Below are 15,912 nucleotides of genomic sequence, written 5' to 3' on the forward strand. Positions count from 1 at the left end.
CCAAAGTTAAGCAACAGTTTCATTCAGAAATATTACAGCCTTACAACCAGGCCAATACATGGCCTGTATATATATGATGGAAAATGGTGGATTGGTAATGTGTCTGAAGTTTCAGAAAAAGAAAATGATGTTTTAGTCAGTTTCTTGCACCCCTATGGACCTGCACGTTCATTCTATTGGCCAGCTAGGCAGGATGCTTGTTGCATTCCAAACCAACACATTATTTCTGTCATTCCAGCTCCATCAGCAACAAGAATGGGCCGACATTATAGCTTGTTAGAATCAACTGTAATTGCTATTAGTAACAAATTTCAGGAAATGCATTAATAAGAATTGAAATATTTGGCTTGGGAACCATAAAGAGTACGACTGGTACATGTATTTTTTAATGTAATATAAATGTAAGTTTATTTGGTATGACAAGATTTATGGGCCACTTTGATACCACACTATGATGAATTTACCATAGTTTGACCTTTTGTTTTACAGCTAAGATATTGTACCCAAAATGTTGAACAGGATCACAAAGTTTCAGATGACAGGTCTCTTAGATCCTGAGTAATGGTAAATCAAAGTTGATCATTTATTCATTTAAGTTGCAATGTCGAGGAATGTAATGTAATGAAAATATAAGTTTATTTGTTCTTAAATGCAAAGTCTCCAAAATAAAAACAACTTTTTCTGATCAAACAAGGTGAGCTCTTTTGAATAGTGCCGAGAAAAATCAAATTTGAGTGATCCCTTTTGAGATATGACATTTGAAAGTGAGCCAAAATTGACTGATTAAATATTTTAGCATACTTTGAACTTCGATAACTCCATTATTATTTGAGCTATCTGGGTGCCACTTGCAGAGCTTTATGACATGCTGGCAGGCTGCAGATAAAAAAAGTATTAGCTTCAGAACGTTATTCTTTCAGTAGATACAAGTCAATAAAGTATAGCCAAAATTTGACATGACAAGATTTATGAGCCACTTTCATAGCACACTATGATGAATTTACCAGTTTTACCTTTTGTTTTACAGCTAAGATATTGTACCCAAAATGTTGAACAGGATCACAAAGTTTCAGCATGACAGGTCTCTTAGATCCTGAACAATGGTAAAACAAACTTGATTATTTATTCATTTCAGTCGCAATGTCAAAAAACGAGTCTTTACGAAAAGTTGGCTACTGTACAAAGATGATCAGAGGAATCAAATTTATTTTTGTTTCAAAAGAAGAAATTGAAACATTAAAAACTGAGCAGGAAGCAAGGTTCAAAAAATGGCTGTACAGTATCAGAAACAAGAGGGAATTACTTATAAAGCTGTAATTTGGCAGTGCTTCATGTAAGGTCTAGAAGTACATCCAGTAAAAATTTCATCAAAATTGGAGATGGTTGAGTGGGGAGCTTGTCTAAATTTAGGCCACTTGACATGGAATGACCCTTATGTAGGATGCTGGTGGGACCTATTCTTGAGTACTGTTAGTGTCTGGGATCTGTACCAGGTCAGACTGAAGGAAGGCATTGAAGTGATTCAGAGGTGGGCTGCTAGATTTGTTACCGATAGGTTTGAACATCATGTAAGTGTTACGGAGATGCTTCAGGAACATAAATGGGAATCTGTAGAGGGAAGGCGATTTTTCCCCGAGAAACACTATTGAGAAAACTTAGGGAACTGTCATTTTATGCTGACTGCTGAACGATTCTACTGCTGCCAACATACATTGAGTGTAAGGATGACAAAGATAAGTTACAAGAAATTAGGGCTTATACGGTGGCATGTAGACATTCATTTTTCCCTCACTATTTACTAGTGGAACAGGAAAGGAAATGACTACTAGCGGTATAGGGTACCCTCCGTCATGCCCCATACGATGGCTTGTGGAGTATTGATGTAGGTGTAGAAAAATATTTGCTATATTTAGTTTTATTTACAGTTTTAAAACAGTTTTATTCCAAAGTTTTTATTCGGTTTGCAATAATAAATATGTAACTGTGTAACACTTGCTTCACAATTGTATTAGATGTGCATGAAACGTTTTTTGGTTTGCAATAACACATATTAAACTGTGTGAACATGAACTGTAGATTAAGTAAGACAGTGAAAGAGAAGTATGTGCTTTGTCATCCTTCATTCCATATCTTTGTGGATAAACTAGCTATAAAGTTTCACTGGTGTCCAAACCTTAATAAACACTAGTAAAGCAGTCTTCAATCAGAAGATTGTTTTGAATACCACAGTGCTTTACTAGGCATGGTCCTGTTGGAGGTTGGTATGCCATTGTGTGTCAATCTAAACAGTGTATATGATGCAGTTATTGTTGATCATCATAAGGTATTCTGCTTTAGAGTTGTTCCTGACACTATTGCTATTTCCAACTGTTTCTATTCCAAATCAGCTGCTGTGTTGTGTTGTATCCTCTTTTCATTTCATCCAACATTTTTATTCTTCTACTTCCTATGTCCTTCTGTCGTTACACCATACATGTGATAGCTGCCGTTAGGTTTTCTTTTTTTCATAGTGTGTCACATTCAGTATGCTAACCTTTTCGTAACCAGGTTTAGGGAAGTTCTTTATTCCTCTGCCCTTTCCAGTACTTCACTGTTCTTAAGTTTTTCCACTCTTTTATTTTCTACATTCTGCTCTAAACCCATATCTCAAATGCTTCTATTTTCTTTTTCTCTTTTCCAGTGTCCAACTTTCACAGCTGTCCTGAGGAACACTCCACATGAGGCGTTTAACCAACCCTTTTTGTACCTCTAACCCCCAATTTGCAGCATAATAAGTGCTACTTTTTCTGGACATCTTGCTTTGTCATTGCATTCTTGAGTTGGTTTGAACTTGTTCATTTATCAGTTGTATCAAATCACCATAGTTTTTGTAGCTAATTTTCATTCCATACTTTTTCAGTCCTCCTCTAGTCGGGATAGTGTTCCTTGAAGTGATATTGTTTTCTTTCCGAGCAGTACTGTGTTATCAGCAGATCTGATACAATTGATCTTGTAAGTTTTGCACTTACTCCTTCCTTCCATACTTTTGTTGTCTTTTTATCAAGTCTCCGATATAGACTAAACTCTTGCTAATCTGGCCATTCCTTGCACATACAGTTGCTGGATTAGAAGTCCCGGATTATTTTGTGTAAATGCATAGGGATTATATTTTATTAAATGCAGAGATATTTTCATTTTCATAGAAAACTTGGTCCTTGAGAGTGTACATATACGGTAGTATCATTCATTGTGAAACGTCCCACATTTTTACGTCTGCATTGATGATATGTGATGGCAGTACACTGTATCACACAATGGCTTTAGAAACATTATGTTGGTGCTATTTGTTCTGATTGTTGCATAGTGTACTCCAGGAATATGCCACAGACCAGCAGTGTGAGATGTCGTCATGTTCTTTCCTCCTATTTTATCTTCTTCATGTTTATCATAACTTTTCTGTACAGTTTTGATTATCTGTGTGTCTGTTGAAATTTGATCATAAATAGTTACTCATCCAGCAGTGTACTCAGCAGCAATGACTTTCTGCGAAGAATGTCAGTTCAACTTCTCAAATTTTGAGTTTCCACTTGAGGTCTGGCATAATGTCCATTGTGGAAGCCATGACACTGAGCTGTAAAGAAAGCCATAAATTCAAACATGTGTAGCATTTTTAACATTGTAATTAATTAACAACATTGTTCATATGACAATTCATTATTTTATGCATCGTTTCTGCTTAAGCAACTAGAGGCTGGATGTCGGTTGGCCTACTGAGGGCCGAATTAGGAAGAGTTAAGTGTTTCTGGTAAACATAGTTGTTGAAAGACAAGAACTGTTTCCTTTTTAAAAAAAGCTTCAGGTTGCTTTCTTCCATGTGCATAACCTCTTAATTAGATTCCTATCTGTCCAATTCACCCTCTTCAGTTTTAGAATTTCCATCATTGTGCCATTCCACTCAACCAAATTCTTTTTCTAGATCTATGAACCACAAACTTGTTCCCTTCTCTTTTTATGCATCTTTCACCAATAATTCTAATTAGTTCAATAGTATTTCTTGTGCTTTCCTGAAACAAGATTGCTCTTCCCCTATTTTCTCTACCATTGTGTATACCAATCTATGGTTCAGTGCCATCAAGATAATTTTGGCAATATAAGAGATTATACTTATTGTTCTTTATTCTGTGCATTTCTTGGTACGCGATTTCTTTGGGATCAGTAAGTTTGCTCCTTTGACAAAGTCTTCGTGCCATGTACCACTTTTGTATATTGCAATGCACAAAGCTGTTGTTTGTGCTGTGCCTTTTTCATCTGTTCACTGAAATAATTGTGTAGGAAGACTGTCCCATCCAGCAGATTTACCTCTCTTCATTTCCTTTATTGCTTTCCCTGTTTCAGAGCTCAAAATTTTTTGGAAGTTCCCTTTCCTCTGCTTCTATCTCATCTTCCATTTCAATGGTTAGACATGGTTTGTCCTTTGCTGTATATAAGTCTTCTGTATACCCTTTCAATTTCTGCCTTAGTATTTCTTCCTTGTAAAGATCTTACCATTTTCTTACTCATTTTTCTCTCCACATATGGTGTTGTCCAGTTGTCCAAAGTAACTCTCTGCACCTTCTTATAAAAGTCTGTCATATTGACCATTGTTCCCCCACACTTCCTGCCTCTCCTCTCATCTGATTATTTCGTCTTTGAACATTGTCTTATCATGTCTCCTTGGGTTGTATTTTGTTCTTTATTCAGTTTTGTTCATTGTGTCTGTTGTTTCTCATGGTATCTCCGCCCTGCTTCCCTTTCCCCGCCTGCCATGTTTCTGCTGCATCTATTTTGTACCATGGCCTCTGACTCTTCTGTTTCTTCCTTTCTAGTTTAATCTTCTTTTATGATTTCACAGTGTTTTCAGTCCTTTTTATATTATTCTAAGTTCCATGTGTTCACTTATTACATTTTCTTCACTTTTTTCAGTGTTAAGCTTGTTTGTAGTAGTGACCTTGTAAGAAGGTGAATAGTGGGGTAATGCACAGTGGCAAAAAGCAGTGTGCCACATGACACTTCAGCCAGTAGTTTCATTCTGTCACATCTTCCTGTGAATGCTTTGGTTGCATGTAGAACATTTAGCATTTATTTTCGTGTTAATTCAGATATGCTGTGCGGATTCACCCAAGGTGATGATGGTTATGGGTGGCATAAAGCAAGTATGAAAAATATTGCATTAATAAGCAACAATGATACTTTGTGAGCATATAAATTCCTCTAGGGAGAGTCAGAAGGAGAAACAGCGCTCTGGTGCAGTACTTGCTCCAGTGTTGCCAGTTACCGGGTAGGGATTGGTTGGAGTGTGGAATGTGAAGCAGAGATGGAGAGTATACTGACAATCCCATAAAGTATTCTCCATCCCTCTCTGCTCGGATCTCATCACGTATATGCTTTCTTCCATGTATGAGGTGTGATTGGAAAGTTTTAAGAATGGGCTTGTAACTGTACAATGGTGGTACTTACATGCTACTGTGGTGCATCTCCTTCAAAATAGCCCCCTTCTGACTGAATGCAACTAAACTCCACGGTGTTTCCCTCTTTTGGAAAAAATCCTGGAAATTTTTTCCTGAAGTGTGTTACGGACGCTCTCCGTATTCTTCAATTAAGTCAAATCGCTTCCTTTTCAGTGAAAATTTCAGTTTAGGAAACAGATAGAAGTCCGCAGGGGCCAAATCAGGGGAATGTGGTGGCTGTGGAAGCAAAGGAAGTTGGCCAAAAATTCAATGATGGACAAGGCACGATGAGCCGGAACATTGTCATAGTGTAGCACCCAACTCCTGTCTTTCCACATTGCAGGCCCTTTCTTCCACAACTTTTCACGAAAACACTCAAGGGCACTTTTGTAGTATTCTTGGCTAATTGTCTGTCTTCCAGGGGTAAATTCATGATGCACAATACTGGTAGAATAAAAAAAATCACAAACATTGTCTTCACCTTCGACCAACTTTACCATGCTTTTTTCTGTTGTGGTGAATCTGGCATCTTCCACTGTGAAGACTGCACTTTGGTTTCAGGGTCATATCCATATACCTACGATTTGTCACCTGTAATTACACCTGTTTAACAAATCTGGGTTATTTTCAGTCTAATTAATGAGTTATTGGCTCACTTCAGGCCGTTATTGTCTCTGGGCACTTGACACCACTTTTAGAATGTATTTTGCTGACACTTGATGCGTGTTCAAATCACCAGTTAAAATTGACTGAACTGCATAGAAACTTAAATTAAGTTCATCAGCCATCTCCTTAATTGTAAGTCTACGATCAGAGCACAGTAAGTCGCGAACTTTCGCAACATTTTCATTGGTTTTTGAGGTGGGAGGACGGCCGGACTGTGGTTCATCTTCAAATGATTCAAGGCCATTTTTAAATCTGTTGAACCAGACTGGCTCATACAATTATCTCCAAAAGCTATTTTTAATAGTCCGTAAATCTCAGAAGCTGATTTCCTGGTTTTAAAACAAAATTTCACACAGTCGTTGCTCTGTTTTTACGTTCATTTTCTCACAGACAGAATCCAGCAATAAGCCCTAACAGACGTGCAGTCAACCAGCTGCCACAATGAACTGAATAAAGGAAACACAGTTTCCTGTCAGAGGGCGTTCAAGGACAAGGCAATGACTCACTCCCCACACTCTGTGTATCTGCCTGCCAAAGCAGTAAGCAGTAGCGGATCAATTCTTCAAACTTTCCAATCACACCTCGTACACCATTGTAACATGTGATCACTATCAATGTCAGCTTGTGGTAGTATCTGAGTTTTTTCTCACTGCATTCTTGTACCTATTACTCATCAAAATATAGTCTGGTAACTACTTACTTTTTTAATCAAGAACTCAGTACTAGAAGTAGAGTAGTGGAGCAATATCAGAAACTAAAAAACAGAAAAACAGAAAGTAAAATACAACATTGTCTCATACTTCCTTTCCTCAGTTAATTGATAGAGACAATAGAAATCCATTATCCCATGGTTACCAAATGACTGTTCCAGCAACAGAAGCTTCATTGGCATTGAAGTTTCTCTCACATTGATTCCACATTGTATCCACTACTTTTGTTTACCTTAATATGCTGTTACATTTTGGTATCACTTGAACAGAAGGTGAGTGCTATGAAAGTTGCCTAGCTAGTTGATACATATGTTTGGTAATGTGTGATAAAGATCTTAATCATTTACATAACTGTATGGTACTTTATGAGCTTATTAACGGACTTTTTTCCTCTTTGTTACCTAGATGACAGTACTTTGTAAAGAGAACTACATCTAACCTTGCGAAGAGCATGTTATGTGCTTTCAGGTACATCAGATGCAGAATTTTTTTCTGCCAGATTTTAGTTACATTTTTAAAAAAAGTACTGTCATTAAGTTTTATAAAAACACTCTTGAATGCCTAGTCAGAATTTTGTTACTAACAAAGGCTTCAAGCTTCAGCAGCTCTGTGTATCTTAACATTTTTTAATCTGTATATTAAATCTTGGATTATTAAGTTATCAGTAAACTTTCCAATTATATTCTCATCTGGTTCAGCCAACACCACATTTGAACTGCAGAATACTGCCAAACTTTCACAAAAGTCATTGTTTTACATTGAACACTTCATTCCTATATGACACTTCTATTCACATACTACATTTGACATATCCAAAAAGTGAGGTGCTTTGCAAGTCTTAGATAATTCATAAGTACCTTGTCAGAATTTCATGTATGTTTTAGTTGTGTACAGTTTCAACAGTATATCCTGACACGAACTAGCTGAAGTACATGGTTGTACTGAATTGCACACTCCGTAAAGATGAGTCATAGAGCTTGCTTTCTGACTGAGCCTGCACTTCTCTCTTATATAACTGTGTGCTCTTCAGTACCTTTTTTTGTGTGTTAATCAGCCTCCTCCACCTCACATGATGGGTCACATGGGAATGCCACCACCTGGTCCTTACGGTCCACCGCCACCAGTTGGATGTCCGCCGCCGCAGCAGGGTGGTGGTGCTGGTCCACAGCAGGGTCCACCACCGCAGGGTGGACCAGGGCAACAGCCTCAGCAACAGCAGCAGCAACCGCCACCACAGCAGCCGCAACAGCAGCAGCAGCCACAACAGCAACAGCAGCAGCCTCAACAGCAGCAAGGTCCCCCACAGCAGCCTCCTCAACAGCAGCAACAGCAGCAGCAACAGCAAGGCCCTCCACCTGGTCATGGTGGACCTATGCCCTCTCCCATGAATCCTCCTCCTGTGAGTGTCCACATTCTTACTTTATAGAAATGGTTCTATGAATATGCAAATTATTAAACAAACAATGGAAAGTCCAGGTTGCATATCGACAATAATGGAAAGGATAGTCTTAATCACTGTAAAGATGACACATTGAGTTGCACCCAGGCATGACAAAAAGTTTTCAACCAAACCATCATCAGAAAAGAGAAACACACATTGATTCATTCAAGCAAGCGTGTCACACACACATGACCACTATCTCAGGCTGCTCAGGCCAGTCTGAAACTGAAATGCATCGAGCAATAATCTGTAATGCTGCAGGGAAGGGCGAGGGACAGCAGGATACAGGTGAGGGAAGAGAAAACAGTGCTGCCTGGTGTAGCATTCAGCTACTAGAGGTGGCAGACAAGGCTACCCGGTGCAGCATCAAGAGGCTGTGGGGGAGGGAGGGAATGGACAGCGAAGGGAAAAAGATTGGTGAATGCATTGGCAGAGTGCAGTGCACAGTGAGGATGGGGACATGAGTTGGGAGAGCAGAGGTGGTGGGAACATTTAGAATACAACTGCCATCTGTGCTGTTCAGAAAACCTGGTTGTGGAGAGGAGGATCCAGATGGCTTGAGTTGTGAAGCAGCCATTGAAATCAAATGTGTTATATTCAGCTGCATGTTGTGCAACAATATGGTCCACTTTGCTCTTAGCCACAGTTTGGTGGTGGCAATTCATCCTGGTGGACAGTTGGTTGGTAGTCATACCAACATGAAAAGCTGAGCAGTGATTACAGCAGAGCTGGTACATCACATGGCTGCTTTCACAGGTGTCCTGGCATCGGTTGGGGTAGGCTAAGTTTGTTGGACTTGTCAAAGACTTATTGTCTTTCTCCCAGTCACTGCAATGGAAACACTTGTTTCAGGGCTTATACAACCCGGGACAACCGGGATATCTGGGAAAAACCTGGGAATTTTTTCATCCAGGAGAAAACCGGTAAAAACCCGGGAATTTTTCATTGTTTTTCAGTTAAATTTTTGTGATTTTGAGCGGTAAGAACCAATACTCCAACAAAGTATGCTATTGTATCCCACTTCTGCAGAATAATACTGCAGCAACAAAACATGAACAAGAGAAGAAAAGAAAATAAAACTTAAGTTGCAAAGGAAATGCACCATATACAACAACAAAACACAGTGCTCATACAAGCGTCTTGTCAACAGCAAAGTGTGTCAAAGGCTTTAGGAAGACAATGCAGTGCTTCCTAACAACAAATTGCCTCCGATGAGTGTGACGTGACAGCTTGTTACATTAGATTTGTTTGAGCAGTTGTGGGTGGGTTCTTGTGCATGCACAGTTGAGTTGCGTTTGAGTATTACCTTCTCCTGCTTCTGGCTACAGATGTGTGACTGGGTGGCACTATCTAATATTGCCCTGGTTCGGCAGTATCGTAGATCCGGGGCTGATGCACAGAGCAGTCTGAGTTGTAGTGGGGAGGTGGGTAGTCTCCACATGACCTGTGTTTATGTTTAGTGATTTTGCTGTTTCCTCTTCAGTTATTGCTCTCACATTAATTGAAAACGAAAGCGGAATTCTATGGCTGGGAGCTATTGAATGAATTAGAATACATTCATATAATTACGGAAGGCTAAAATATGTTATTAGTTTCAGATTTTATTGTAGTTCCACCTTTCTGACAGTCAAGTATTAATCGCCTTGCAGAACAATGAAGTTATTTTTGTCAGTTTGCTAAAGAGATGTGGCTTTTATTAATCTTTTCCACTGAGACAGTCAATTTATTTGAAACGAAGTGTTTAATTTCACACTGCTGGCTACTTTCAACTGTTTGCTGCATTTCAAGTGCACGTTTTCCATATTCTAGTTCGTAAGGCATTATGCCATAATAAAGAACCAAACATGAGATAATACAGTTCTGGTAATCAAGAAAATTTTCATCTGAATCTGGAGATATGACTGTGTACTTTAAGCCAAATTATGCATTTCAGAATGGTTCACGAAATTCTGATGCTCTTGAAGTATCCTCTGCTGTGTTTCTTTTATGACATAATGCAAGATCATGTAATGTTTTACATGTACGAACATACGGGCTTCCTGCATCATTATAGTTGCACAAGCGCAGTGACTCCTGTTATCTGGAGCTCTCTGGCAACTGCTGAAACGAAGCAGTTTCTAACAGGTTGCAGGAAAATATTGCGAATGGTGGTTTGAATAGTGTTACTTTCAAAGTAAATTCCCTTTTACGCAAGATGAACTACGTGCGAGAATGTACGATGAATTTCTTAAGTCACTGAGCGTTTGACTCTCATTTAAAAATCAACTCTTTGAGGACAACCATCTAGAAGAATTTCGAGCCCAGAAGTTCAGACATTTACGTCTTTATTAAAAATTTTACTGGCACATTTGTGTGATGTATCTTAAAGTGTAACACATACCAAAAGAATCAACATGATATGTGGTAGCTTAGCTTCTCTTGCAGCTTATTAATCTTGGAGACCAATATTATATGTGAAAGCTTTGTTTTTCTTGTAGCAACACTATGTATATTAATTTAAACAATTAACTTTCCTTATTTGTATGTTCGCGCTACTTAAGAGTGATCTTGCTATTGGCTGACTACATAAAGTGCCCTACGCTGTCATCAGCTGTCGAGATCACGTGACATGAGCTATGACTGGCTTACAAAAGCACGTCGCAAGCGAAGATTGGTGGTATTTGAATTTATACCTTTGTAACACAAAAATATGCAGCGTACATGTTGCCACACTTCAAAGATCTTTCCAAAACTTGTGTTCCCCCTCCCCCGAGTTTCGTTTTCTAAAGTACCGAGAAATTCTATGTCGCTGTATAAAACCATAAACATTCAAAGGATTGAAAAGTTTTACAGTGTCGAGGAAACGTATACTGTCACTTAACACGGAAAAAGTGTATTTTCAACCAGGAAATATGGTAAAAATCCGGGAATTATTTTTCCTTGTCCATGTATACACCCTTCCCCCTGTCTTTGCTACCAGTCTCTCCAACCAAAGCCAGCCTGATTGAGCAATGCTTCTCGCAGTTCATACCCCCCACCCAACCATGATCTCCCCCCCCCCCCCCCCCCCCTCTTCCACCTAACGACCCTCTGGGCACCTTTCAGGAATTACTTACATCTGACTTCTTCTTCGTACCAGCCTTCCCATGTCCCTTCCTAAGAACACTAATCTTTCAGCACAGCCTAAACAAATGATCCTAACCTAATGTGATCTACTTCATGGAGGAGGTTCCATTACTGTAATCATGAATCACAGTGCGTACCTGATGGAAGGCTGCTGCCATTTGTCTGACTCCTTCACCTATAAACTCTGCCAAAGTGATCCCCTTCCAGAAGTCCATTGTAATCTCCAATTCCTGCTTAAGGCCTTAGGCTCTTCCCAAAACTTCTCCCACGAATCCATTTCCCTCATCATCCCTGTGACTTGCCACATGCTCCCCAAAATCCACAAACCCAACAATCCTGGATGCCCCGTTGCAACTGCTTATTGAGCTCCCACTGAAAGAATTTCAGCCCTCACTGATCAATACCTCCAACATATTGCCCAAATCCATCCTCCCACATCAAAGATCCAACCACTTCCTTCACAGGCCCTCCATTGTCCCTACCCATTTACCTCTTGGATCCTACTAATCCACAGCTGCTTCTCATTTGAAGGAAAGGTATCGAAACAAATCCGCAGTAGTCATGGACATCTGCATGGCACCATCCAATGCCGGCTGTTGATGGGCCATCTACAGGAAACCTCTCCCAAAACCCCAAACCCCTTATTTGGTTCAGGCTCATTGATGCTGGCTTCATGACCTGGGCTGAGGTCCAAGACACCCTATCTTCATTCTCCACAACCTCAACACCTTCTCTGCCAGCAATTTCACTTGGTCCTTCTCAACCCAACATACCACTTTCCTGGACCTTGACTGCCCCCCTCTGAGGGCTCCATCCACACCTCTGTCCACATTAAACCCACCAATAGCCAACAGTACCTGCATTTCGATAGTTTCCATCCCTTCCACATCACAAAATCCTTCCCATAAGGCCTAGCCACCCGGGGATGGTGTGTATGCAGTGACATGCCCGTTATGCTGACAGTCATACAAAGGTCTTCAGTCAGGCACTTTCCCCGAAACCTTGTCTGCAGACAAATTTCCTGTGCCATATCCTCAAACACCCCAAATCCTCCTCCCCCTCCCCCCATCCCCCTCCCAATAAAAGTGACCACAAAGGAGTGCCCCCCCCCCCCTCCCCAATCACCCAATACCACCCTGGACTGGTACAAGTGAATCACATCCTCTTCATCTGTCATCATGCCCTGATACCACATATATCCTACCCAATATCCTTCCCACATATCCTAAACCAGTTTTCTGTTGCCCACCCCAACCTCAACAACATCCTAGTCCATCTGAATGCCATTCACTACCTAACCCCTTGCCACAGTGATCATATCCTTGTGGATGACCCAGGTGCAAGACCTGCCCAATCTACCAATCCAGTACTCCCTATTCCACTCTTGTCAACAGGCTGTCCTACCCTCTGAGGCCGGACCACCTGTCAAAGGAGCCATTTGCTGCAATCATTACTCAGCATTTTACATTGATATGACTACCAACCAGTTAACTACAAAGTGGACCATCTCACTGTCCAACCCATCCCATCTGGATCCTCCCCATTACCACCAGCTTTTCTCAACTGCTCAGATGGGAGTTACGCGTTACGCTTACAACACATTTTTCTGCTCTCAAAATCATCCCGGCCTCAACTTTTGGTAATCTATCATTCCTACACCCTACATATGACAGTTTCAATCTCCTCCTTCCTATCATGTCCTCCTCACTTCTCCATCCTCATTGTGCTCTGCTCTTTGCCAGTGCACCCACTGATCTTTTCCTTTTCTCTGCCCCTATTCTTTCTGCTCCCTTTTTCCCCTTCCCACCCTCCATCTATCTCTCCATCCATCCCTCCCTCCCTCCCTCCCTCCCCAATGGCCTCCGGATGATGCACTACGTAACATTTTCTGTTGCCTCTAGTCCTTAGACACTCTGCCATGCAGCACTGTTTCCCCTTCCCTCACCTGTGCTACACTATCCGCCCTCCTTCCCCACTCCACTTCAGAGTGTTGTTCCAATTCAGTTTGTCTGGCCTGAGTCGAAACAAGGCCCCCGGAATAGACAACATTCCATTAGAACTACTGACAGCCTTGGGAGAGCCAGTCCTGTCAAAACTCTACCATCTGGTGAGCAAGATGTATGAGACAGGCGGAAAACCCTCAGACTTCTAAAAGAATATAATAATTCCCAAAGAAAGCAAGTATTGACAGATGTGAAAATTACCGAACTATCAGTTTAATAAGTCACAGCTGCAAAATACTAAAGCGAATTCTTTACAGACAAATGGAAAAACTGATAGAAGCCGACCTCGGGGAAGATCAGTTTGGATTCCGTAGAAATGTTGGAACACGTGAGGCAATACTGACCCTACGACCTATCTTAGAAGAAAGATTAAGGAAAGACAAACCTACGTTTCTAGCATTTGTAGACTTAGAGAAAGCTTTTGACAATGTTGACTGGAATACTCTCTTTCAAATTTTAAAGGTGGCAGGGGTAAAATATAGGGAGCGAAAGGCTATTTACAATTTTTACAGAAACCAGATGGCAGTCGAGGGGCATGAAAGGGAAGCAGTGGTAGGGAAGGGAGTGAGACAGGGTTGTAGCCTATCCCCATTGTTATTCAATCTGTATATTGAGCAAGCAATAAAGGAAACAAAAGAAAAGTTTGGAGTAGGTATTAAAATCCATGGAGAAGAAATAAAAACTTTGAGGTTCGCCGATGACATTGTAATTCTGTCAGAGACAGCAAAGGACTTGGAAGAGCAGTTGAACGGGATGGACAGTGTCTTGAAAGGAGGGTGTAAGATGAGCATCAACAAAAGCAAAACAAGGATAATGGAATGTAGTTGAATTAAGTTGGGTGATGCTGAGGGAATTAGATTAGGAAATGAGACACTTAAAGTAGTAAAGGAGTTTTGCTATTTGGGGGGCAAAATAACTGATGATGGTCGAAGTAGAGAGGATATAAAATGTAGACTGGCAATGGCAAGGAAAGCGTTTCTGAAGAAGAAAAATTTGTTAACGTCGAGTATAGATTTAAATGTCAGGAAGACATTTCTGAAAGTATTTGTATGGTGTGTAGCCATGTAGGGAAGTGAAATGTGATCGATAAATAGTTGAGACAAGAAGAGAATAGAAGCTTTCGAAATGTGGTGCTACAGAAGAATGCTGAAGATTAGATGGGTAAATCACATAACCAATGAGGCAGTATTGAATACAATTGGGGAGAAGAGAGGAGCTTGTGGCACAACTTGACTAGAAGAAGGAATCGGTTGGTAGGACATGTTCTGAGACATCGAGGGATCACCAATTTAGTACTGGAGGGCAGCGTGGAGTATAAAAATTGTAGAGGGAGACCAAGAGATGAATACACTAAATAGATTCAGAAGGATGTAGGCTGCAGTAGGTACTGGGAGATGAAGAAGCTTGCATAGGATAGAGTAGCATGGAGAGCTACAGCAAACCAGTCTCAGGACTGAAGACCACAACAACAACAACACCAACTGGCCTGAGCAGCCAGAGATGGTGGTTTTTTTGTGTGTGTGTGTGTGTGTGTGTGTGTGTGTGTGTGTGTGTGTGTGTGTGTGTGTGTGTGTGTGTGTGTTTGTTTCTCTTTTTCGATGAAGGCTGTGGTTGAGAGCGCTTGATGTGTAACACTTTTTTCATTGTGCATGTCTGCAGCTCAACATGTCATCTCTTCAGTGAATAGCAATCTATCCTTCCCATTATTACTCAAATTACTAGACAGATTTCTCCCCTTCCTGAGAGCACTGAGACTGCCATTTCCTATGCATTGATTTGTTTTTTCACAAATTGAACATAGAAGTGTGAATGAATTACAACCTTGTTTGGGATTAATAAATTTTGAGAACACTGTCAACAAAACCTGTATTAGTAGCCCTAGAGAAACAAAATGTTGATTAAACATAAGTCAGTGTGTTGAAGAGTATATATCACATTTACCTTATTATAAGACAACCTTGAATATAGGATTGCCTATTACTTCTGAAAAGCTTCCCTCAGACATTTTTATTTGCTACGTACTATGACTAATCAAATTTCCAAAATGTATTTTCTATAAACTTATCACAACATCTGAAAGAAAAAAAGTTAACACTATACATCGTAAAAAGTAGTGGTGTTTTCTTAAGTAGATTATATGACATGATAAACCAAGAGCAATGCCAAGTGCAGAGCCAGTGTTGTTCTGCATTACAACGTAAGCCCCATCATTTACACTATCATCACACACCAACTCAAACCTCATTTGAAGTTGTAGGCACATGTAGTTAGAAAATTCCTCTTTATTTCCAGCACCTCCATTCAGATGATCTCTAGGTTAATCAAGAGCCTTCATTGCGTGTACGGCTGGTGACCTCTGATTTATTATTCAACTGATTCTACATATTAAGTCACTTCTGTGACATCAAATTTTCTTCCTGCTGCACAATTTTTTGTGACCTGTCCTTTGTGCACAACCATTAATTTAAAATGAATGTCATATTGTCTGTGTGAATCAGTTGTGAGATGCAAACCTGTAGATC

At 40.2% G+C, this 15,912-nt stretch overlaps 1 protein-coding gene across 1 annotated transcript in view; it reads left to right on the top strand.

Annotated features, from left to right (window-relative positions):
* Positions 1 to 15,912, top strand: part of LOC124714903 (transcription elongation regulator 1) — a 255,985-nt gene that overhangs the window by 62,709 nt on the left and 177,364 nt on the right. Inside the window, exon 3 of the mRNA XM_047243059.1 lies at positions 7,896 to 8,240. Coding sequence (XP_047099015.1) covers positions 7,896 to 8,240 — 345 coding nt within the window. The remainder of the gene's footprint in view (positions 1 to 7,895; positions 8,241 to 15,912) is intronic.

The sequence above is a fragment of the Schistocerca piceifrons genome, chromosome 1 (genome assembly GCF_021461385.2).
Source record: "Schistocerca piceifrons isolate TAMUIC-IGC-003096 chromosome 1, iqSchPice1.1, whole genome shotgun sequence".
Taxonomy (NCBI): domain Eukaryota; kingdom Metazoa; phylum Arthropoda; class Insecta; order Orthoptera; family Acrididae; genus Schistocerca; species Schistocerca piceifrons.